Genomic DNA, 23,703 nt, shown 5'->3' on the forward strand with positions numbered 1-23,703 from the left:
CTGCATATAGTAAAAAAGCATATACTGCGGGAGACAAAATTGCTTCCTTAAGGCAGGTAAAGGGCACAAGAATGTTCCGCAGGTACGTGACCCCATGCCTCCACCAAGCCCCGCACTCCGATGACTGCAGCTCCTCATAATATCCATTGGCCTATATCGGGCTATAACTGGTAAAGCTATGGACTGCCTGTAGCTGTCTGAGCTTGTTCCATACTTTTTGCATAAGGACGTAAGTCTGGAATCATTTATTGGATTTAGCATATGCCAGAGCCTCCAATACCATAGCTACATCGGTAGTCCCAGTGGCATGACACATAAGGGCCCTAATGGGGTCTAGGTCTACACTCCCCCTTCCGTTCCCGGCGCTTTTGGCATGGTCCGGATAATATGCTGCAGCTGAGCCGCTAAATAATAGATCCAGGGGCTAGGGAGTGCCTGATATTAATTTTGCAATGCATGCAAACATACATTGTGTAAACTGATAAAATAAACCAATGTTAACACATGCTAATGCGTGAAAAAGCACATAAAATAAAAGCAGTATTAAACCCAAAACCAAAAATGTAATATATTGCAGCTTACCAACCATTAGATGTGGAAGCTGCATTTGTTTGTTTTTTTTTAGGCTTTTTTCCTTCTGATTTCATCTGGTGATCTGGCCAGTAACACACCTCCTGTATTTAAGTGCACCAACTCTGGATGAAGGAGCACAGGGGCACCTTTGGACAGCAACATTGGGGGAAGTGAGGGGTTAGATGGACTTGCAGACAATGTTAATTTTGGCAGCAAATTTAGATTTAGTTTTAGTCTTAGTCCTAGGCCTAAAATGGCATTTTAGTTTTAGTCTTATTTTAGTCTTCTGCAAGATTTTTAGTTTTAGTCATATTTTTATTTTATTTTTTTCTCAAAGAAGTTTACTAGAAAACAAAAAAAAGAGAAACAGTACATCTCACAGAAGAAACATCAGCATCTGTTATAAATTCTGATTACAGAGAATATGTTGGCTTGGTCATCACAAACAGCATTCACTGCGCATCAGTGCGTGATATGGGTAACGTCAGTCCTATCCCACCTGTACACAGTATAGCTTGAAATTCTGAACCTTACTATACAGAGGTTTTTCCCCAGGCGCCCACAGTTAACCTAACAAAATTGATTAGATCAACAGTCTATCCAATACAAGGTCTATAGGAGAGAGGCCTGGGGTATCCAGCCAGGGTGACCACAGTTTATCGAACTTCCCAAGACATCCCCTATGTTGGAAGATGTATTTCTCTAACCGTATAGTGTCTCCCATTTGAACAATCCATTCCTGCCTTCCAGTGTCTAAGGATTAACTTGCGGGCTTGAAACAGGGCTCTAACTATGGCCTGTTTTGGATTGCCATCTATGGGGATGTCATCCACAATCCCCAATACACATGGCTTCGGGTCTGTCGGTATAGTAACCTGGAAGACTCTCTATTAATGGTGTACAGGACCCCTGTTGAGAACAAATGTAGCTTGGGGCAATGCAATAACAGATGTATTAGATCCCCATTGTCTCTCAAAGATCTAGGGAAGGGATCCTCAAACTATGGCCCTCCAGCTGTTGCAGAACTACACGTCCCATGAGGCATTGTAAAACTCTGACATTCACAGACATGACTAGGCATGATGGGAATTGTAGTTCCTGAACAACTGGAGGGCCGTAGTTTGAAGACCCCTGATCTAGGGCAATTTGAGTCTGGCCTCACTCCAATCCTGAACAATCTAGTAGGTGTAAAGTGTACTCTGAGGACTATGTACAACTGGCACAGGCATTGAGCCACATTCAGGGAGCACATCTGTACCGCCTGCAGAGCCTCCTCGCACTGTTCTTCCTTGAAGGTACCTACATCTTTTTGCCACTTGCACGCCGCTCCCAGAGGGAATACGTATAGGTATATTTGGAGAATCATGGAGTAGCATCTGGATATAAAGCCCTTGAACTGAGACACCTCAGCCATTTAGTGAAATATGGGGGTCGGAGACAGATCCCACGGAGGCCTGCTAGACTGTGCCGCAACCACATGTTGCAGCTGCATATAGTAAAAAAGCATATACTGCGGGAGACAAAATTGCTTCTTTAAGGCAGGTAAAGGGCACAAGAATGTGCCGCAGGTACGTGACCCCATGCCTCCACTGAGCCCCGCACTCCGATGACTGCAGCTCCTCATAATATCCATTGGCCTTTATCGGGTTATAACTGGTAAAGCTATGGACTGCCTGTAGCTGTCTGAGCTTGTTCCACACTTTTTGCATAAGGACGTAAGTCTGGAATCATTTATTGGATTTAGCATATGCCAGAGCCTCCAATACCATAGCTACATCGGTAGTCCCAGTTGCATGACACATAAGGGCCCTAATGGGGTCTAGGTCTACATTCCCCCTTCCGTTCCTGGCGCTTCTGGCATGGTCTGGATAATATGCTGCAGCTGAGCCGCTAAGTAATAGATCCAGGGGCTAGGGAGTGCCAGACCCCCCGCATCCTTGGACTTCTGTAATTGTTACAGTTTAATCCATGGGGGCTTGTCAGGCCATATAAAGACCCTGAAGATAGAGTTAATAATTCAAAACACTTTAAGAGGAACCACCATAGGGGTATTATGCAAAATGTATAGGAGCTGGGGAATGAAAATCATTTTTATAAGATTCACCCTCCCTGCCAGGGACATCTTAAGGCGTGACCAAACTTTGGCTCTATCCCGAATCATATTTAAGAGAGGGGACAGATTGAGGGAAATAAAATCTTGTGGCTCTTGACACCCAAGTATTTAAAGCAGGACGTTACTGGCACTTCCCAACTATCCGGAGCTGCATCTAGCAACATGAGTGAGGATTTGGTCCAATTGATTACAAGCCCTGAATACACACCAAAACACTCAATCAATGACATGGCTTCTTTCAGGGAGTCAGCAGTGTCTCCCAGAAGTAGCATAGTGTGGTCTGCATATAACATGAGTTTCTCTCATGGATCTCTCCATGTTTGAAACCCCTGATACTCTAGTTAGCCCTAATCAAGGCCACCATGTTCTCTATGGAGATGGCAAAGACAAGAGGTGACAATGGGCATCCCTGACAGGTACCCCTATGTAAAGGGAATGGTAAGGAAATGTGCCCCGTCTCGCATATGACTGCCTGTGGTGAACAGTACAGCAGTTGGACCCAGGACAGAAACCCATCGCCAAAGCCGATGGACGATTTCTATACTGTCGAAGGCCTTATGGGCATCCAACAATAGTAGTGCTCTATCACCCTCATTATCTGATGGTGTCTGTAGATGTAGGAAAAACCTACGGAGGTTTATGGCCGTGGATTTTTGGGGCATGAAGCCTGACTGGTCTGAGTGAATGATACAGGACATAACCCTATTAAGCCGCAGGGCCAAGACTTTGGCCAGGATTTTAATATCTCTCTGCAAGAGAGATATTGGTCTATACAATCCCTGATCTAATGGGTCTTTGCCCGGTTTTAGTATGAGAACAATGTTAACCCAAGTCCTTGAATCGGGTAAGCGTTGACACTTCCTGGCCGAGTTAAGGACTTTAAATAATTGTGGCAGGATGTTTTCTCCATATTGTTTAAATATTTCCATTGGGAGGCCATCATCCGCAGGGGCCTTAGAGTTAGGGAAAAGGCTAAGTGCCTCCTGCAGTTCCTCTATCTTGATAGGGGCATCTAAGACGACCTTTGAGTGGCTGATAGACTGGGCAGCTCAATTCCCCACAGGTATTCCTGTAAGTCATTGGGTGAATAACCTGCCCAGGACCTGTACAGATCAGAGTAGAACCTCACCAGCTCCTGCATAATGTGGGTGAGGGTATTCGCCAACTTCCCTCCCTCAGTGCATAAAGCACCAATGGATGGGGAAGTCTGAGAAGCCTTCACTGTTTTTGCGAGCAGTTGGCCGGTTTACTCGCCCTCCTCATAGAAAGACAGTCTATTAAAAAATTGTTTCCTTTCAGCAGCTGAGCCAGTGATCCGGTTAACCGCCTCCTGAGCTGCCAACCAGGCCTCCCTAGCAGCATCAGAAGGGTTGGCTATAAACTCTGCCTTCAACTGACTTACTAGCTGCGCAACCTGTTCTTTTTGAGCGCTTGTTTTGGATTTAATGCCTGTGACCTCAGTGATTAGAATACCTCTGAGAAATGCTTTAAAAGTTAAGATTAAATCAGGGTGATCTGCGTGACGCTGCCAGAACCCAGAGATTTCAGCTGATATCTGTTCATGGGAGGGAAATCAATTCAGCCAGAATGCATTACGTTTCCAAGGCGCCCTTGGCAAAGTCATGGCAGGTTTGGCAATTAGGGAGACCAACAGGGGTGAGTGGTCTGACACTCCCCTCACCAGATACTGAATATCTTGCAATAAGTGTGACGTTTGAGGTGTACATAGACAGGGGTCAATCCTTGATAGGGAGAGATGTGTTTTAGAAAAACAGAAGAATTGTTTCTGCTGTGGGTTATGGCTTCGCCACAGGTCAGTCCATCCTACCTCCTGAATTTCCGCAGTGCCGTTCGGGCAATTTTGTGGCCAGTCACCGGAGGTGGATGTTTGTCCAAAACTGGGTCCATATAGCAGTTTAGGTCCCCCCCTATAAGGGGTACGTCAGGGCTGCCCAGCTGGTACGTCAATAGCGTTCTCAATATCTCAGAGTTAAAAGGGGGTGGTACATATAAGCCAGCAAGTATACACTTCAATTGATAAATTCTGCACAGTAGAATTGCATATCTCCCGTCATCTATCAATTTATCCAACATTTGGAAATCTACAGAGCGATGCACCATTACACTCACCCCCCTGGAGTAAGAGGTATGAGTAGAATGGTACACCCATCCCACCCAGGAAAAGTTCACACTTGACAGAGGTCTCCGGCACCAGATGAGTCTCCTGAAAAGCATATATGGCAGGGGAATACTTTTTAAGAATAGTGGATACCATGGTGCGTTTAAAAAGGCTCTGATTGCCCCTAATATTCCATGAAAGCAGAGGGACAGAACTAATTTAACTGCAGTTATACAGGCAATGTAGGGTAAGGCATCTTGTGTGCCATGGGTGCCTGGGGCAGTGCACAGTCTCGCTCCGCCAAACCACTTAGGCAGAAAGTACATGCTATACCTGAGGTACTGTGCAATATTTCGGTGTTAGAGCTCATCCACGTCTCAGTCCTTCGTGATTGCGTTCTTGCTCTCCCAGTACTGGAATCATGATAGTAGCATATTGAAACGATATGTGAAAATGTTAAAAAAAAAGGATAAGGGTGCCCCCATGTCTGCGTGAACGCCGGTGAAGCCCCAGACCTGCAAGGGCTAGCCCCACAGGCCAGTAGGTAGAAGAGGGTGGGGTTGCAGAAAAAAAAGAAATTGGGTAAAGAAAAGAAAAAACATAGGGTTGCTCTGAACAACTCAACTTGTGATCCACTCGAGAAACTCCAAGTTCTGTTTGGTTGGAACTGGTAGATAGCAAACGGTAATAACTCGCTAAATGGTTTGCAGTAAACTCACTTGCTCTCAGCACTTGTGGTGTATCCGTAGGTTACGGCTTCCCAGCCAAACATAGTAAAATTTCACTTTTTAGATGCGTTGGGATGCTGTGTCATTCCCCCTCTGCGGCTCCTTTCCTGGTCTGGCAAAGGATATTTTCGTTGGCATCCAGCCATGAAGAAGCATCGGCAGCCGATTCAAAGAAATGTGACTGACCTCCCGCCGTGATCCGGAGTTTCGCCGGAAACAGCATGGTGTAGGTGGCACAGAGCTGTTGCAGCCTTTTCTTTACATCAGCGAATCTGGCTCTGCATTTGTATTTCTGTGGAGTAATCAGGCTAAAATAAAATGCGAGTTCCATTAAACTGTATATTGCGCCGTTCCCGTGCCTGGTAAAGCACAATTTCTTTATATAATTGAGCAGCCTGGCTAATGGGGTGCGTGGTGGGTGACCCCGTGGAAGGGGCCTGGATTGTACTCTGTGTGCTTGCTCGACTGAGTACAGGAGGGTGAACACCTCCTTCCCTAAGACATCAAGGAGCCAGTTTTCCACAAAATCTGTGGGATCCCTTCCCTCCGTCTTCTCCTGGAGCCCGACAATGCAGATGATGTTTCTTCTCAGACGATTCTCGATATCGTCGGATTTAAGTTTGTTCGCCCTAGCAATTCTGGCTGTAATCTGTGTCTCTCTTAGGAGTGGGGTCAGTTTGTCCTCTATGTCGCTAATGCGGCCTTCTGCTGCTGTAATGCGCTCTCTGGTTTTCTGCAGGTCATGTCTGATGAACCCCAGCTCCTCCTTGAGACTCCCAAAGTGCTCCTGGAGAGTGTGCACCAATGCTGTACATTTGTGCACCGTTCTGAGGATTTTGGCCAAGGTAGGTTGATCTGCTTCATCCCCCTCCTCATCTTCCTCCATGTCAGGAAATGGCTGGTCAGTGGTATCAGGGGGGTATTGTGTAGGCCGTGCATCCTCCGCCTGAAAGTAAAATGCAGCCTCCCTGTCCCGCCGCTCCTGACAGTTTTTGTGTATAGTATAACATGTCCCGGGGGGGGGTATTTTCTGGTCCCTTTGGGCATCTTGGGTGGCTTACCCGCTTCCATCTGCTTGTCCGTGCCTCGTACGTGCTGGGAGAAATGGGCCACGGCGCCATGTTGGATTTCTGGCTGTCCTCCCGTCTGTCTGTTTGCGGGTCAGCATGTCTCCCGCAGTGCTCGTCTGCAGATCTGGGTGTGTTAGGGAAAGGTGCTGCAGGGTTGTGGATCGAATTCCAGCCGTATTTTCAGCTGGGAAGAGGATCAATGAAGGATCAAGGACAGGAGCTCCGTGAGACACATCCTCTCACGTGCCGCTCTTGGCCACACCCCAGTTTTAGTCATATTTAGTTGAGTGAATCTACAGTACATTTTAGTCATCGAAAATCGAATGGGTTACATTGTAATGCATTATTTAAGCATTTCTCTACAATTTCTAAACTCATTATATATACTCCTGGAGTGAAAAATCGAATAGGTCATTATTTATATTATTAAGGTTTGAACGTGACACAGATTTAGTCATTATATAAGGTCTTTAGGGTAAGCCAAGTTTCGTTACAAGAATATTGCTTTTTTGACAGAAGTGTAACCAAATAAAAAAATTTAAAAAAATAAGGACTCTTTGCGTGATGATGCCACCATGCAGTGCACATTTACGTCAACTTGTCTGCTTTAAGAAAATATATAATGTTTGGGGGGGGGTGTTTATGTAATCTTCAGGCCTAAGTTGATTTTTTAAAGTATGGGTGCAAAATTAGCTCTGGCAGCAAAGGAGTTAATCCTGCACAGATCAGTGTGCTGCTCTCCTGTAGGGGACAAGCTGTGAAGCCTATTGACAAGGAGCAGATCTTCTTCAGGGAGCCTCTATATATATCGGTATGAAGTGTGAGTGTGTTAGTGTATGAGAGGGTTAACTACCCAGCCCGCCCCACCCCCCCACCCCCCCACCCCCCGCCCCCGGCGCAGATAACAGACATTGATAGTCTAACCTTCTGAGGACAGCCTCCTATCTACAAACGCCAGGAGGAAGCAGGAGCTAAGTGGAAACTGAAAGTTCTGAGGGTAAACGTCCCTGCCTGACATTTTTGTTTAGTTTTTGTTCGTTAACGAAAACAGAATTGATTTTCGTCATAGTTTTCGTCAGAGGATGAAAATGTGGTGTACGTTTCGTTTAGTTTTCGTCACTGTAAAATTGCCGCTGACGAAAGCGACAAACGGTTTCGTTGACGAAATTAACACTGCTTGCAGATTTAGATACACTAACAAATTGAAGCTGAACTCCGGCTAACACTTTATATACAGTTACAGTTTTTCTTTCCTTTTCAGATAAAGGTTTTACATGAATAAATGCTGATGATTTTAAGCACCCTTGTCAGTAAAATAAGGGAAAAGAGAAAACTAATGCAGCCATCACATCTAAGAATTGGCCAGCTGTAATATAATAAATGTTTGCTTTTGGGTTTAATACCACTTGAAGTACAAAAAACACACTTGGTTCTTCTATCAATATGCTTCTATATATTGAATAAAATTAATCATGCGTGAATGAAAGCCTGTTTTATAGACCTTGTTTGTTTTATTCTTTCTTACAGGGTGGAGCACAAATAAGCCTGGCTAATGTTTGTAGAGCTGGAGAGAAAGAAGTACATTGCTACAACCTCTTACGCTACCAACACCCTAAGAAACAAAAGCACAGTAATAAGCTAGAAGTAAGAAGTTCTGCAGAAAACCCTGAAGGAAATTCTGTAAGAAATGTTAGTTATGTTGAATCTGTTTTATTCATTTTGAAACTGTACAGAGCATTAACGTGAGAGTACATGTCTATTACCAACAAGATGTATGCGTAAAGACAACAGTGATGTAAGGCCAGGCATCACAGGGTTATGACAAAAGTAAAGGTCACTAAGATTTGTCAAGGTTAACAGAGCATCTGTACATAAAATTATCTAGCCGGCTAGCATTATAATGTTAGAGATCACAATGAAAATGACATGAACATACTGTATAGCGATGCTACATTTAGCAAGAGAAATGTAACCGTACATTCCAGAGCACCATTAGAGAAGCCAGGTAGAAAATGTAGAGAGGCTGAAAACAAAGTAGAAAAAAAAATTAGGAATCAGTGTTCGAGTAGAAATAAGGAGAGAGGCCAGCACAAATCTCAAGCCCCTGAAAAGGGACCCGAGAAGAGGAGGATCCGGGCTGCTCTGTGCAAAACCACTACACAGAGCAGGTAAGTATAACATGTTTGTTATTTTTAACTAAAGGTAGGTTGTATTTACATCACATATACTGGTGTAAATAAAATCTCTCTTCTGCTTCCATTGTTATCATTGTCAAAATTCCAGATGTGCACCACACTCTACTTTTCCTCCAAAATGTATGTTGGAGCTGTGAATAATCTGCATTTCTGACATTGGTGTGCATTATGTCAGATATGGCTCTAGTATGATAAGACTTCATGTGAAATGTTGCTGATGCTTGTATTTGTAAAAAAAAAAAAAATAAGCCCCTACCATAATGAACTGCAGCACAGTCAATATGATATAAATATAGTATATATATTTTTTTCTCTGTAGGACTTGGTGTGTTCACTTTTAGAACATACTGCTGCTAGAGTAGACAGTGTAGAGCAGCAGCAGGAAGACCCTGGACAAGATGATGACACAGATGCACACTGGTAAGAGAATCAATTAGTGTTTTCATTTCAAATTTTAATATTTTTGCTAATGCATTCACATTAAAGATACAGTTAAAATGAGCCAAAAATATGAAAAATACTATCAAAATAGGAGTTTGTTATATTTTTCATCTGTGGTTTTATTCTTAATGCTCAAAGCATGGATGGCACAGTCTAATCACAGTAATTGCACAGACCTCTCTATATGATGTTTTGGGACGTCAAATATGAACTATAAGACGTTTTTGTCCTATTTAATGTTCTCTGTAAAAATAGCAAGAGTTTCTATGTTCTATTTATTTGTTAACACTCTGATTGTCTAGCAGTGCCATTTAAGAATTTCTCCATCAATTTAACCTCACTTTGTTCTGCCTGCTCCATTTGCTGCTTTCATTGCTTTTTGTTCTCGTGTCTGTGAAAATTGCACTTTCTCTATAACCACTGGAATACAGATTTTCTGTTACATTGATATTTTGTTTGGTGATTTTGCTAGAACTATGGTCAAACAATAAATTCAAATATATGTCGGAGGCTGGCCAGAACAGTAATGCCCCGTACACATGGTCGGACTTTGTTCGGACATTCCGACAACAAAATCCTTGGATTTTTTCCGACGGATGTTGGCTCAAACTTGTCTTGCATACACACGGTCACACAAAGTTGTCAGAAAATCCGATCGTTCTAAACGCGGTGATGTAAAACACGTACGTCGGGACTATAAACGGGGCAGTGGCCAATAGCTTTCATCTCTTTATTTATTCTGAGCATGCGTGGCACTTTGTCCGTCGGATTTGTGTACACACGATCGGAATTTCCGACAACGGATTTTGTTGTAAAAAATTTTTATATCCTGCTCTCAAACTTTGTGTGTCGGAAAATCCAATGGAAAATGTGTGATGGAGCCTACACACGGTCGGAATTTCCGACAACAAGGTCCTATCACACATTTTCCGTCGGAAAATCTGACCGTGTGTACGGGGCATAAGACTGGCTTTTCTGTTTTTCTAAGTACCCTCTGGAATATTTTGTAAATACCTGTTGATCCTGCCAGTAGAGCCATTTGATAAGCAGTTCTCTTGATAGAGAAACAATTCTCTCCCTTCTGCAGTGAAATAATTGCAACATTCTCACCCATGGTGCTGCTGTAGCTGCTTAGATTTTGCATCTGATGTAAATAGGTGTTGTAAGACCTTCACCTCTGGGAAGGTTTGGGAGCTCTCCACTTGATGAGATAAGTGACCCAGCCCTACGTTGAATAATGCTGAGAGTGCTGCTCTCAACTCCATGGTCTCCCTTAGACATGTGACATATTTATCTGACTCATCAACTGGTAATATCTTCACTGGTAGGAGAGAGGCATTTAGGCAGACACCATTCCTAAAGGACCCTGTGGTCCCCTGGATTGTCAGAAGACAGCACACACTGAGTCCCACTGCAGGTACTCGCTGTTGGGGATATAGTGTAAGTCCAGAGGCATTTATAAGACCAGATCACCTGGAGTTGAGTGTTCTTCAGTGGCAGATCTGCAGCCTTTTGACATAGTTTCTCCAGGTCCTTTCCTTGGGTTCTGTTCTTAGTGGTTTCTCCCCTGCCCCACACTCCATTACTGTGGATACTTCTATGGACCAGGGAGCATTGGATGATGCTATAACCAGTGCCGCCTGTCAAACACTGCAGCACAAGTTAAAAGCTTCTACATTCCCTATCTAACATTTTTGTTTTTTTAATGCAAAAATACTTGCTTTAATGTATTGTTTTCTCCTAAATAACACCATTACCATATTTGTTCAATATGCATTTGAAATTGTTGGTGGCTAAGAAGTAAATTTCTCTTTATAACTACCACCACTAATTACATGGGGCATGTTGCAGGCTTGAAGAACAGGATGTTGTACAAGATGAAGAACCTGCTACGGATAATGAAGAAGATAATGAATGTGATGAGAATGAACAGAGTGACACAGAAGACCCTGATAACTCTGAACAGCTGAGCATGGAATGTGCTGGCAACAAGGTAAACATATGAAATGTAACAAGTATTGTCAGTAACATCAAACAGAATTCTCTGGGCTTGGCCAGTACTTCGTACATCACTGGTAAATCATTTTTTTCTGCACAATATATGGTAAAGTAGGGAGTCTGCCTTTAGGTGTGAAGCAATAGAGAAGTTCTCATTCTCACTTGTTCTGGGAAAACAGTAGTATGGCTTCATTTATATCATGTTACATTTCTTACAATGTAGCAGGTAAACAGAGCAGCCTAGGTGTAGACAAACGTTCAAACATTTGTGAGCTGCCATAGTGTATGTAAAGGCAAAACTTTTTGTCTTAGTTTAGTCTAGAGCAAGGGAGAGTTGAATTCTCTGCTAAGTTTTTACTGCAGTCTGTATCCCCACAGGGGAGATTCACCCTCTATTTGTTCTAGGGACCATTGTCACCAAGTCAGAAAGTAGGTGGAAATCTCAGATTTTAGAGTTGCCATAAGAGCAAGAAATGAGGGGACACATGTTCTATCTGATTGGAATTCCCTGCAGTTTAGAGAGATCTCCTCTAATTTCCAAGTATGGTATGCTTCCAAGACAGGAAGTAAAGAGAAATCTCACCAGCAGGTCACAGACCAAAAAATTGTCTGATGGGGGCTACCATACCCTACTCTATCAAAAATTAAAAAGAAAGTGTTGGCTATGCATACACTTTAATCACATTTGAGGAATATTCTACCTTCTGTGTCAGTCTGGTCGTTTTTCTACATGAATGACTTTATTGGGTTATTTCTCTTAAAGGATAAAACCTGTCATCTATTCTAAAAATGTTTTAGATGAATGCTGCAGAATTGATTGATACTGAAATTCTTAGGCCTCATTGACACAGAGCGGATCCGCTTAGAGGAGTCCTCCAGCTAAGCCGGAGAGCTCTCCGTTGATTTTCACTGAGCTGGTGGATGACCGGTCTGTCTCTGCTCACTGAGAGGGGAGGGGCCTGTCAGAGCGCCGCTGATTCCTATGGCGAGATCAGACGAAAACTGACAGCATGTCCATTTTCATCAGATCTCAGTCGATCCGATTCGCCAAGACGGATGGCGAACGTATCGCCAAAGGTCTGTCTTAAGCGGATTGGATGGCAGATGGGTGTCAGCGGACACATCTCCGCTGACATCTGCCTACCCATAGGAGTCAATGGAAGGCCCGCTCAGATCTGCCTGAAAAAATGAACAGGCAGATCCGAGCGGGTTTGCCGTGTGAAAGGGGCCTTATTCACAATGGTTTGCCATCTGCAAATGTAACTAAATATCACAAAAGGACCTATACTTGCTGTATAAACTAATTTTAGGATTTTAAGAGCATGGTAAAATCTTAAATTTAACAACTAAATATAAAAATTATACGTTTAAAAATTTGCTATATGCTATGTATTATAATTTTAACACCCTCGTGCCAACCGTACGCAAATATGAGGCCCCACAGCACTGGTCTTTTTTCTTTGGGGCTGCATATTTGCATATCTAACTTTGCGGTGGGAGTGCGCCACACAGCCCGTTCCCAGCACAGAAACCGTGGTCTCACCGAAAGCCTCAGGCTCCGTTCTAACAATCACTGTGATAGCCTCTGATTGGCTATCACAGTGATCAGTCACTGTGAAGTCCGCCCCCGGTTTTTCTATCTCTGTGAATGGCCGAGAGAGATACGTTGTATCATTCTGTGCCCTTGCAGAGATAGGGGAAAAAAGTGTGTGAAGGGTAAAAAAATTAATTAAATTAAATAAATGTAATAAAATTTTAAAAAATAAATAAAAAAATACCTAGATCACGGTTTGATCTAGGTCAGTGCCAGGGTTAGTGTTTGGGTCTAGGTCAGGGTCAGTACTTTTTGGACAGGATTTTTTAAAATTTTAATTAGTATTAGTGTCAGTATCAGTGTCAGTGTTTTAGGTACAGTGCCTTGTAAAAATATTTACACCCTTTTTTTTTCCCCCCACATTTTGTCATGTTACAACCAAAAACATAAATGTATTTTATTGGGATTTTATGTGATAGACCAACACAAAGTGCCACATAATTGTAAAATGGAAGGAAAATGATAAATGATTTTTACAAATTAATATCTGAAAAGTGTGACGTGCATTTGTATTCAGCCTCCTTTTACTCTGATACCCCTAACCAAAATCTAGTGGAACCAATTGCCTTCCGAAGTCACTTAATTAGTAAATAGAGTCCCCCTGCGGACTCAGTTTAAATACAGCTGTTCTGTGAAGCCCTCAGAGGTTTGTTAGAGGACCTTAGTGAACAAACAGCATCATGAAGGCCAAGGAACATACCAGACAGGTCAGGGATAAAGTTGTGGAGAAGTTTAAAGCAGGATTAGGTTGTAAAAAAAGTAGCTTTGAACATCTCACGGAACACTGTTCAATCCATCATCCAAAAATGGAAAGAGTATAGCACAACTACAAACCTACCAAGACATGGCCATCCACCTAAACTGACAGGCCAGGCAAGGAGACAATTATTCAGAGAAGCAGCCAAGAGGCCCATGATAACTCTGGAGGAGCTGCAGAGATCCACAACTCGGGTGGGAGAATCTGTTCACAGGACAACTGTTAATCGTGCACCCCACAAATCTGGCCTTTATGGAAGAGTGACAAGAAGAAAGCCATTGTTGAAAGAAAGCCACAAGAAGTCCCGTTTACATTTTGTGAGAAGCCATGTGGGGGACACAGCAAACATTTGGAAGAAGGTGCTCTGGTCAGATGAGAACAAAATTGAACTTTTTGGCATTAAAGCAAAACACTATGTGTGGCAGAAAACTAACACTGCACATCACTCTGAACACACCAGGATCTGCAAAAGACTTGAGACCCTAAATATACAGCCAGAGCTACAATGGAATGGTTTAGATCAAAGCATATTCATGTGTTAGAATGGCCCAGTCAAATTCCAGACCTAAATCCAATTGAGAATCTGTGGCAAGACTTGAAAATTGTTCACAGATTCTTCTCTATCTAATCTGACAGAGCATGACATATGTTGCAAAAAAGAATGGGCAAAAATGTCACTCTAGATGTGCAAAGCTGGTAGAGACATACCCAAAAAGACTTGCAGCTGTAATTGCAGTGAAAGGTGGTTCTACAAAGTATTGACTCTGGGGGGCTGAATACAAATGCACGCCACCCTTTTCACATTTTTATTTGTAAAAAAATTTGAAAACCATTTATCATTTTCCTTCCACTTCACAATTATGTGCCACATTGTGTTGGTCTATCACATAAAATCTCAATCTCGTTTTTGGTTGTAACATGACAAAATGTGGAAAATTTCAAGGGGTGTGAATACTTTTTCAAGGCACTGTAAGATTTTGAAAAAAAATCAAAATGCGCACTATTGTTTCTGGGCTGTACTATGGGTACAAATAACAACTAACATACACATATGTGGTATCGCTGTGATTGTCAAGAGCAAGACAATTTATTTAGGGTTGTTCTTTGGTGGTAGGTTATGGTAGTAGTAAGAAATATACCGTTAAATTTACAGAAAATGTGTTTTTTTTTTTTTTACTATTTTGGGCCAGTTTTCCTTTGATAATAAAACAAAAATCAGGAGATATCTATTACATTTACCACCAAATGAAAGCCTAATTTGTCCTGAAAAAAACAAGGTATAATCCACCTGGATACACACAGTATGATGTGTATGGTTTTACTAACACATGACAAAAATGCAAAATTGGTCTTAGGCATTTAGTTTTTTTTTTTCCCTTAGGCGCAAAGGGGTTAAAGTGCTTTACAATTCATTTTACTCTGTATTTACAAGGCAGCAAAATTGAAATAAAAAAAAACTACAATATAAAATAAAAAATACACGCAGTGGCTAGGTACTAAAGGGGTCAATCTGAAGTGCAAAACTAGTAAAGAAATACTCCCGCACTATCACTGGAAGTGGAAAAAACCTATGTATACAACAACTGCTGCAAACACCGATAGGTGAATCAGTGACCAGTAAGTTGTATGTGTATAATAAGTGATGCTGTGCTGTTGTTGAGCTGAAGTGTAACCAATGTGTCACAAAATAATGCAAATAATAATGATAGAAGCAATAATAAGGATATGCACAAGGTGGCAGTGCGAACCAAAACTTGCAAATAAAAAATCTTTAACAAATTTCTTACAATAAGGTGAATAATGAATGATATTCACAACAAACCAAAATTACATATAAAACAAAAGTGGGTGATTTAATCTATCAGTGCTCAAAAAATGATCGACATGACACTGAATGGTGAAGTGGAAATGTGACAAGTAATAAAGTCTCTGGATAAATCTTCTTAGGAATAAGGTGTCACACAGGGAAGTATAGTGCTACAGTCCTAGCCGTGCAAACTGATAAACATAAATAGGAATCTCTTCATTCAATGCAATGACACCTCTGTGTGATGTGGCCTCTCACCTTACTGCTGTAAGCTAACAGCATGGGAAAACCAATGATTCCAATATCCTATGGGGGTCCTTACATAGATGACTGATAGTTTATAAAGATCTTGATTCCCTTTAGGGTTCCTCCTCTCGTTACAAGAATCAATGATGGGTGGTGGATGGTGATTCCTCTATAATGTAATCTCACTCTCGCCTGAGAGGGGGAGGGAGATGCAGAGGGAAGAAGGGGAATGCCCAGATAGTGTAGTATGTAATAAAAATATGTATTGAATAAATACTAACACTAAAACACTCACATGCTAACACTAAAACAAACACATAGAGCAAGATGGGACACAGTATATAATCCACGAGCACCGATCTCGTACCTGCGTTCAGTGCCATCTTGTGCACACCCTTATTATTGCTTCTATCATTATTATTTGCATTATTTTGTGACACATTGGTTACACTTCAGCTCAACAACAGCACAGCATCACTTATTATACACAATCTGAAGTGCAGTTATTATTAAAAAAATGGAAAGCAGATGAACTAACAAGTGAAGGTTTGGCTAGAGTTCCATTGAAATCAGGGACATGGTGGGAAAGATTCTTCGCACATACATTATGAGTCTGGAATGGCTTTTCTGTAGTCCAATTATGTTATATAGGTAAAAAATACATCTAGTGGTTCCGCCTCAGTTGCTGTGTAATGTACTTAGTTCTTACAATCCTTTTCTCTTGTAGGTGGACAAGGAGACCAACACTGAAGGGATTCTTCAGTCAACCACTGTTGTGCGGCCTAAAGAAAAAAAAGCATCCAATACTGTGCAAGCACAATTTATCAGAGGCAGTAACATAATCCGCTCTAAAACATTTTCTCCTGGGCCTCAAAATGAATACATTTGTCGAGTAAGAAGTTAGATGGTTAAAGCATATATGAACCCTCACCTTGTACAACAACCCATTCAGTTTGAATAAGAACTGCAAGGCAAAACATTTATATAAATACCTTTTTTTTTTTTTTTTTTTTTTTTTTTTTTTTTTTTTTTTTTATAATGGAAGGAATTGTGCCCATCTTTGGTGTCAGTGGAAAGAATTGTGCCCTTGTGATGGTGTCGTTGGGAGGAATAGTGCCCCATAGTTGGTGTCAGCGACAGGAGTTATGCTGCACTGTTGGTGTCAGTGGATGGAAAAGTGCCCCAAGGGCCAGATAAAGGCAAGCAAAGGGCCACATTTTGGAGACCGCTGCTCTAAATGATTGTAAAGTTTAGTGCAGCCAAAATGCCCTTACCACCCATTGCTCTTAGTTTTCATTGAAACCTAGGAGCAGCAGTCCCTCTGTGTCTTTCTCTGTTTTGCTGAGTGCAGTACAAAGCATGTCAGTAGGACTGTCTTGAGACATTTTGAAATTCACTTGACAGAATTGACAAGTGAAGTCTGATGCAGACATAGCTCTAATGGCCTCTAAAGCAGCCATCAGCACCAGCCCTTGCATAAATTATTTGGCTTTTGATCTCAAGCCCACCTTGACCTACAGTACCAAAAACCTTCTACCATTGAGCAGTGTAGTATGGTGGTCCTCATGACTGCTAAACAAGAAACTGCCTTAATATGTCAATTCAATATATTGTCTTAAAGAGTCTCCCTAAAAAATGATATTAAAAACCTCAAATTGGTGAAAACAGAACTCGGAGAAAAGGTGGGAAATGTGCCAGTGGGAGTCGCTAACTGAAATATCTATTTTGGGTAAAGGCGTATAGGAGTATAATTTAGTGGGCAACAGCATGTCCATGGTGATATACTGTAGCTTTCAATTTCTCACGGTAAAATTTGTTTGACTTATTCCTACCTTGTTGCATTGTTTCCTTTAGCTGAATCGAAGTGACAGTGATAGCTCAACTCTTTCCAAGAAGCCACCTTTTGTGAGGAATGCAATGGAAAGACGCAGTGTGAGAGTAAAAAGGGTATGTGCATTTCTTATAACTAATGCGCTTCTTTGACAAAGAACAAAGTCTAATGCCATTTGTATAAAGCAGCAACATGTGGCGAAGGCACAGTCCTCCGCCTCTCAGTCAACACAATCCAGAAAATATAATTCACACTACGCCACTCAGTATCCATCATATTCACACCAGTTTCACAACTCTGAATGCAAAATGTACCATTGTGACAACAGTGTCTAAGGCTGGCCATACCCTTAATTCCCCCATTAATACTAAACAGTATGGATGAAGGAATCTGCACTACTGGCTGTTGTATTCAGATAGCCACAGCAGCTATGCCTGTATGTATGCCCGAACAGTACCTGCAGCGGATTAGATGCAGTCACTGTTCAGCCGCTTCTCCAGCTTTTTCGAGGAAACTGCCTTAAGCTGTCAAATCAATATGATGTTTTAAAGAATATCCCTATTAAAAACCTAAAATCAGTGAAAACCTGGAAAAAAAGGTGGGAAATTTGCCACTGGGAGCCTCTAAAGACATATAGAAGTATATTTTAGTATATTTTAGTGAGTAACAGCATGCCCATGGGCTTCTCCAATTTTTCAGGAATCAGCTGATTATATGGGTTTTTAGCAATTGGGTTTACAATTGCTAATTAGAGAGGCTGGGTGTTTGCAGTAATATACACATTGCTCCTTAATGGGTAATATAAAACACTAAATATAGTAATTTAAAATCTGGTGTAACAACAATGTAAACATGTGAAAGTAACATCAAAATGAACCTCAAGGCAAAAATTACAATAATACCAAAAATGTACTCATTGAATATACATTATAATCCCCCTTTAATACACATTGTGAAGACTATTATTATAATCCCCCTTTAATACACATTGTGAAGATTATCTGAATTTAATATATACTGAATTTAAGTTTACAGTATCTAGAGCCCCACATTTTTTTATGTTGTGGATGGACCATGGAGTAGTTTAAGGAGAAGTATGGCCAAAGGTTTTTTGGCTATTGTTATTCTATGGACCACAGGAATTCAGTTCATTCTGCACTCCTACGACCCTATTTCAGCAGAGAGTGGGCTAAAGCCTGTTTTCAGCTGATGTCACAGACCCAATCCAGACTTTGAAAAGATCACGACCATATGGTGGGGATCTGCCCAAAAGCCTGAACTGGCAGCTGGTTCCGCCTCTCAGTGAGCCACTGAAAGCCTTAGCCAGGCGCTCCTGGCCCGCTGCACCGCCCAGCACTCCAGTGAGCACTGAAAGGGCGGAGCAGAGAGTAGGTGACTGCCGAATCTCTATGCAGGCTGAAGACCAAGAGCTAAGCGGTCAGCTGTGTTTGTTTGCTGTGTTCTCGGTCTGAAGCCCCTTTCACACATACGGACCGTTTAGGTCCGCCTGTCAGCTTTTTAGGCAGACCTGAACAGACGCTCCATGCAGTTCTGTGGAGTGACTGATGTCAGCTGTGACATGTCTGCTGACATCCAATCTGCGCCGCTAAATTCAGACGGATGGAAACCCTTTTTTCCATCCATCTGGCGGATCAGATGAAAACGGATAGGCGGTCCTTTGTCATCTGATCCGCCATAGAGGTGAGCGAGGCTCTGACAGGTTTGTCTCTGCAGTGTGAGCAGAGACGGACCGGTCATCTGCCGGCTCAGTGGGGATCAACGGATCGATCCCTGCTGAGCAAGCAGAGTCCGTGAAAATGGACACTAATGTGCTGCAGCCATCTAGGTAAGTATGTTTTTGTTTTTTTCTAAACCCATACTTTTCTTTTAAAACCCCTGTCAGGTTTTCAAAGCTGTCTGTGCTCCCGCTGGGTATATTTACCCTTTCTGTTTTGTCCTGGTGACTTTTGTGACCAGGCAGAAGGTGATGGGAAATCCAAAATTTTGTAGATGCCATTGGAACAGTAATAGAAGAAAATGTATCAATGGAGACACCTGTTCCATTGACAGAAAAAAAACAGAACATTGACAGATGGCAACAGAAAAAAAACTTGGCCAGAGTTTTAACCATTTATTCAAAAGACAAAAAGTTCTGGCTTAAATACTCTAAGGCAGTGGTCATCAACTCCTGTCCTCAGAGCCCACTAACAGGCCAGGTTTTATGTATTACCTTGGGGAGATGCACACTAGAATACTGCAATCACTGAGCAGCAAATTATATCACTTGTGATGTATTTCAGTTATCTTGCAAACCTGGCCTGTTAGTGGGCCCTGAGGACAGGGTTGATGACCACTGCTCTAAGGTGACAACATGCTTATATATCTTAAATCCTGTAATGTATCCAAGGGTATCATTTACCAAACAGAGAGTTAGATTCTTTTCTATATTCTACCAATTTTTTTTCTCACTCTTTGCTCATTTATTAATTTTGAATGCTTTATTTTGCTGTCATTACTTTAAAATGATTTTTCCAAGTCAGACCAAGTGAAAGCCTTTAGCCTTTATAGGAGGCTTTTGCTTTTATCATGCGTTCCTTTACAGTACATTTGATGGCCAGCAGATTGTCCGAGTAATTAAGACAATATTACCGCTGGAATTATGTGCTTTTTTTTCGCTGTAGTAATCTGCTTTGCCTGTTCTTTACTGTCAATTTCATCTTTATTGGGAATCCTGATCCCAGGGAAATGGATAACTTCCATTTCTATGCCCTATGGAACTATTAGACTTTGCCTCTTGACGTAGCTTGATAAAGCTTTGAATTAACAAATCAAGGTGTTTGTAGATGTTGAGGGGATATTTAAAATGGTCTTTATTGTTTCAGCCATCCTTGAAGCTGTCTGGCAGAGAACGTGTAATTCGTACATCTCTGGACCTGGAATTAGATCTGCAGGCTTCAAGGACGTGGCATAATCAGCTTATTGAAGAAATTGCTGTACTAAGAGAGCTGAAAGAACAGTTAGAGCAAGCCAAACGTCAAGGTGAAAATGAGCTGCCTCAGCGGATGAAAGATGATGACAGCTTTAAGCTTCTGTTCAGACAAGTGGAGAAGCAAGTATGTAACATTAACCCTTCTAATTTCTTGTGCATTGAGGTTCTAACAGTCTGCAATAACAGCGTCTGGCACTGTCGGGAACGTTAAAGTGGTATTGAGCCCAAAACCAAAACATTTTATATATTGCAGTTTACCAATCATTTGATGTGATGGCTTCATATGTTTTCTTTCTTTAGGCTTTTTCCCTCTGTTTACACCTGGTGGTCTGACCAGTAGCAACACCTCCTGTATTAGAGTGCCTACACTCTGGATGAGGGAGCACAGCAGAGAGCAGCGTTGTCAGTCTGGGGGGGGCAGTTACAGCAAACCATAGTTTTCCCTTTTTAGGATAAAGGTTTCATATGAATAAACGCTGACCACTGTAAGCACCCCTGTCAGTGATTAAATGGTTTGTGTCATCCCGGTAAACTGATACATTTGCAGGAGAGCTTGTTCTTTTGTAAAAACAGCAAACTTACTGGCTGGAGCACTAGATGAAAATACAAGAAAGCCTTAAAAAAAAAACCTAATGCAGCCATCACATCTAAGAATTGGTAAACTGCAATATAATAAATGTTTGCTTTTGGGTTTAATACTGCTTTAACTTGTTTCTTTTACCCATGCTGAAGCTTTTATCAGTGTATCACTACATTGATTGTAGTTGTGGTAAGTGTAAGACTATTCATATATACAGCCAGATTAAACCATGAAGTGTGAGCAATTCCTTCACTACTTGGGACCAAATGAGTTATGAGGATATTATTATGTGTGTTTCTGATTATTAGGAACAATCCTTTTCACAAGTACAGATTTTCCAGCTTTCTTGTCATCAATAGCCGATTTGTTCATTTTGTGTGAAATGGCCCTTAGTGGTTCCCAGTGGTGTAAACAGAATAAGTGCAGCGCTAAAAAGTGAGTGAATCAAATATACGATTGGTGAATGAAACCAAATATAATATGATATTGATCTACATAGAAATAGAAACTGGTGAAGTGTAAGTAAAGGTCCAAAAACCACTATGAAATGCAAAATGTCCAATAACACTCTATTAAGCTCCACGGACTGCAATCAAGAACTGGAGTCAGTACATAAAAGGAGTCTTCTCAGACAGCTGGGGTACATGAACCCATGATGTTGGCTGGAGACTGGAAAGCAAATCAATCATGGACAGCACGACAAAACATCTAGAGTAAGGTACTCTTACCAGAGTAAGTGGGATGTATCAGCCATATAGCTGTGCGTCTATCGGAGCTTGTGGAGGTAACCTCCCGTGCACTCTCTCCAAGGGTTCTCCCTTCAATCGCGATCTCCAATCAGCCAAGTTGTCATTTGAGTCGCAGTCACCAATAGCCAAATGGTCGGCGGTGGAAGTGGACAGCCCTCTCGCACGCTCTCAGGTTCCAGGCAGGTTCAAAGGGACCAGTCAAGGATAAAAACATGGAGGAAAAAGAAAAGAAAAGGGGCTCCACATGGCGCAGGTCAAAAAATAAAGGGATTTATTGGATAAAAAACCTTACAGAGTAAAAGTGATCACAAGATAAAAATTGGAGGCAATGTGGAAAGCTGAACGCCCTACGCGTTTCGACTAAAAAGCCTTCAACTGGGGCATGAAAAAGGTTCCCAGTGGTGCACAACTTGTTAGAGGATGGACAGATGCCTCATCACATGGTCATCTGCGGTCACCCTACCTTCTAAAAGCTTAAAGATGTTGGCAAACATATAATCTGTAAAAGCTGTTGGAGTCATTTTATGTCTCTTAGTCATTAGTCTTTCTTTAGTTTATTAGTAACTATCATTTTGCATTGCATAAAGTGCTAAAGGCATTCAAAGGTCCACAGGCAATGACTATTATAAAATAGCATAGAATCCATCACTGAAAAGGAACTATAATTCCACACTTTTTATTGCAGTTTACCAATCCTTAGAAAGGGTTGCTGCGTTCGTTTTTTTTTTTTTTCCTTTATTTTCACTCAGTGATACTGCCAGTATTGTTAGAAGGTTCAACCCTATTTATAATACTAATCCAGATAATTTAGCGTTTAAAGCAGAGCTACACTTAACTTTCCTTCAACGGTCTGCGTCCCCCGCTGGCATTGTCTGCTGGGTGCCAGTTTTTGGAAGTCTTCTTCATTGGCCGGCATGCACATGAGTGCAGTCATTCCAGCACACAAGTGCTGTGCCAGACTGAGCTGTGCTTGTGCAGCTCAGTGTACATTCCAAAGAAGACTGCAGGACTTTAGTTCCTCTTTAAATTGTTGGATAGAAGATTGGAAACCTCATTTAGAGAGCCACAATGAATTATTTGTGGACCTTGGACATGCTACATGTGTCCAAAGAACTGAAAGAGGAACTTCACTTAAAAGGGGAAGTTCCGCTTTTCTTCCTCCTCCCACCCCTCCTCTGCCATATTTGGAGTGTATTTTTGGAGGGAGCAGGTAGCTTGTTTTGAGAAGTACCCACTCCCACTTCCTTTCAAACCACCTAGCTGATCAAAGTGGAAGTTCTATTTACTTTGTTGAATACATCTGCCGATCATAGGAATGAATGAGGCTCGGTCTGTGTATGGTATCAAGACATTTTTAATTAAATTTGGTCTTGTTCAACTCCTTTTTTACCCCTTAGTTTACCCTAATCAACCAAGCTGGTCCGAGCAATTTCCTTTGCTAACAGTTGCAGTGGCTGTGAGTGCTGAATAAATTGTATGTAGCCTCAGCTGCATAAAATACACAGCAATGTGTTCTGGTAGCGGGATGAGAACTTTCCATTCCGCTCCCAGAGCAAAATCAAGTCAGGCTGAGCACTGCTCTGCCATTTATAGGGAGCTTTGTATTCTATGAATGAATTAAAATCCTGTGATTGGCTGAGACAGAGACTGTGATGTCATCCACCCACCTCTCCACCTCAGCCTGTTAATGGCTGAGCAGCAGTCAAGCAGACTCAATCTTTTTTTGGGAGCGGGATGGAAAATTCTCGTCCTGCTGCCGAAACAGTACTCTATACCGTATGTAGCTGAGGCTACGTACAGTTTACACAGCGCTCGCAGCCTCTGCATCTGTTCATAAAGGTTATAGTTTATTTGGACCAGTTTGGTCCAAACAAACTATTTAAACTTCACTTAAAGCTGGAGTTCAGCTTTAA

The 23,703-nt window shown here is 41.8% G+C and overlaps 1 protein-coding gene across 6 annotated transcripts in view; it reads left to right on the plus strand.

Moving 5' to 3' along the window:
- Positions 1-23,703, plus strand: part of WWC1 (WW and C2 domain containing 1) — a 290,220-nt gene that overhangs the window by 259,909 nt on the left and 6,608 nt on the right. For 4 of the 6 annotated variants that reach the window (XM_073620708.1, XM_073620705.1, XM_073620710.1 and 1 more), the window contains 6 exons: positions 8,131-8,292; positions 9,118-9,218; positions 11,091-11,232; positions 16,369-16,533; positions 17,496-17,588; positions 20,355-20,585. In XM_073620708.1, coding sequence (XP_073476809.1) covers positions 8,131-8,292; positions 9,118-9,218; positions 11,091-11,232; positions 16,369-16,533; positions 17,496-17,588; positions 20,355-20,585 — 894 coding nt within the window. The remainder of the gene's footprint in view (positions 1-8,130; positions 8,293-9,117; positions 9,219-11,090; positions 11,233-16,368; positions 16,534-17,495; positions 17,589-20,354; positions 20,586-23,703) is intronic. The other 2 variants (XM_073620707.1, XM_073620706.1) reach the window with 2 other exon arrangements.

Source organism: Aquarana catesbeiana, linkage group LG03, assembly GCF_042186555.1.
Source record: "Aquarana catesbeiana isolate 2022-GZ linkage group LG03, ASM4218655v1, whole genome shotgun sequence".
Classification (NCBI taxonomy): domain Eukaryota; kingdom Metazoa; phylum Chordata; class Amphibia; order Anura; family Ranidae; genus Aquarana; species Aquarana catesbeiana.